The sequence below is a fragment of the Entamoeba histolytica genome, genomic scaffold (genome assembly GCF_000208925.1).
Source record: "Entamoeba histolytica HM-1:IMSS scf_1104750516341 genomic scaffold, whole genome shotgun sequence".
NCBI classification, from domain to species: Eukaryota; Evosea; order Mastigamoebida; family Endamoebidae; genus Entamoeba; species Entamoeba histolytica.
The window spans coordinates 2998-5229 of record NW_001915433.1 but is presented as its reverse complement, the minus strand read 5'-3'; the positions used below and the strand labels follow the sequence as shown (position 1 = coordinate 5229).

At 21.5% G+C, this 2232-nt stretch overlaps 1 protein-coding gene across 1 annotated transcript; it reads left to right on the top strand.

The window, feature by feature from the left end:
• Positions 1-1249: 1249 nt before the first annotated feature.
• EHI_005460 (Rab family GTPase) lies at positions 1250-1947 on the top strand (the record flags this gene model as incomplete). Its single annotated transcript, XM_642856.2, has 2 exons — positions 1250-1283; positions 1339-1947. The coding sequence occupies 2 exons, from the start codon at positions 1250-1252 to the stop codon at positions 1926-1928; spliced, it is 624 nt and encodes a 207-aa protein (XP_647948.1). The 3' UTR covers positions 1929-1947.
• Positions 1948-2232: the final 285 nt, after the last annotated feature.

Here is a 2232-nt window from a genome sequence, read left to right as displayed (position 1 = left end):
ATTCATTATTTATTCTGAAATGTTGTGTATATTTATTATATTAAATGAATATGATGAATGAATATCAATATTATTGTTTATTTGATTTTAAAAAATAATAAATGAATATGAAATAATAAATGAAATAAAATAATGAAATGACAATGAAATGATAATGAAATAGAATAATCTAATATTGAACAAATCAAATAAAGAATATATTGAATATATCATTATTGTTACATTATTATTTATTATTTTAATTATTAAATATTAATAAATTATTATTCATGAATATTTAATTGATTGATATTTTACAATTTCATTTTCATTTTATTTAATAAATGAAATATAAATAATAAATGAATGAATAATAATGTAATATATGAAATAATAAAAAGAAAAGAAAGATAAATAATAAAGAAATATGATGTATTTAATATATAATATAATTTATTATCAAATATAATAATAATAATATCAAATGATGATTTATTTTTATTTCAAAATATTTTGCATCATTAAATTTTGCGCTTTTTTTATTTGTTTCAATAAAAATTGCATCCTTTATTTTTTTCATTCTTTTCTTCTTTTATCATCTCTTTTGTTTTATTACACTTTATCTTCTTTCTTTTTATATTCTCTCCTTTCTACTTTTATTCTTTCTTCATCTTCATCTACTTTTTACTTTCTTTTTATTCTTTTATATCATTCATTCTCTTCTTTTTCAATTATTTGCTTTTTTTCGTTGCCGTATTTAATTAAAATAAGAAGAGACTTATTTAATAAGGAAATGAGATATTACAATAATTGTTGATATAATTCAATTAAGAATAGGTAGAATAAGTATAAATAAACATAAAATGGATATATTGAACAATAGTATTTGAATAAGAATAATGAATAAACACAATGTACTATCAAAATAATTTATTGTAATAATTTTAATTAAAAATGAAGAAAAGTATAAGTGATATAATAAAATGAAGTAAAATTATAAACAAAGGATTCAATAATATCTATAGCAATACCCACTTTAAAACGACTACAAATATTCACAATGAAATATAGACAAATGGTTGTGTTTATAATTTAAAAGAATAAACAGAACACGAACTACAAGACGAGAATAAAATAAGAATATAATCGTTATTTATAACAAATTAGAAACTAAAAAAGAAAGAAAAGAGATTCACAAAGAAAGACAAAAATAGAAAGACAAAAATAAGAAAAAAGAAAAGATGAAAAGAAAATCTAAAAAATAAAGAAAATGACCCAAGAAGATTATGATTTCCTTTATAAGAGTTTGTAGTTAATAAAGAATTAGTTTATAGTAAAATGAATAACTTATACATGTAGTTGTTTTAATAGGAGAGAGTGGAGTTGGAAAGTCTAACTTACTGTTAAGATTTACACGAAATGAATTTGATGCAGAAAAACGATCGACTATTGGAGTTGAATTTGCCACACGCTCAATTCAACATGAAGGGAAAGTCATTAGAGCACAAATTTGGGATACTGCAGGACAAGAAAGATATCGAGCCATTACAAATGCATATTATAGAGGAGCAGTCGGAGCATTAGTTGTTTATGACATTACAAAAGAAAATACATTTAAATCTATTGAACGATGGTTAAGTGAATTAAAAGATAATGCTGATCCAAAGATTGTTATAATGATTATTGGGAATAAAGCAGATCTTGCTCAAACAAGAGAAGTTGAAGAAGCAACTGCCAAAGAGTTTTGTCAAAAACAAAATCTCTTTTTCTTTGAAACATCTGCTTTAGATGGTACTAATGTAGAAACAGCCTTTAAATCACTTCTAGTTGAAATTTTTAAACAAAATGCATCTGCTGTTGAAGAAAGTTCAAATGATAAACCAGCTGAAAAACCTGATGTAGTTCCAATTGAACCATCTCCAAAAGAAAATAAAGGAGGATGTTGCTAAGTTTTATTACTTCGTTTAATTTTGTTTTGATTTTATTTTTGTACAATTTTAATTTCTCACTATTATTTCTGTGTTTTTTTTTTGTAATTTCATCACTTTTATTGATATCCAATAAATAAACAATACTTATTATGTTATTTATTAAAACTCTTTTTCTTATACATTAGTTTTTATATTATTGAAATTGATGATATTTCCTTTGTTTTATTTACTCTTAATTTAAAAAACTCGATGATATGTTTATGTTTATTTCTTTTTAGTTAATAAATCTTTTTCTTGAATTATTAATAACTTGAATGTTGTA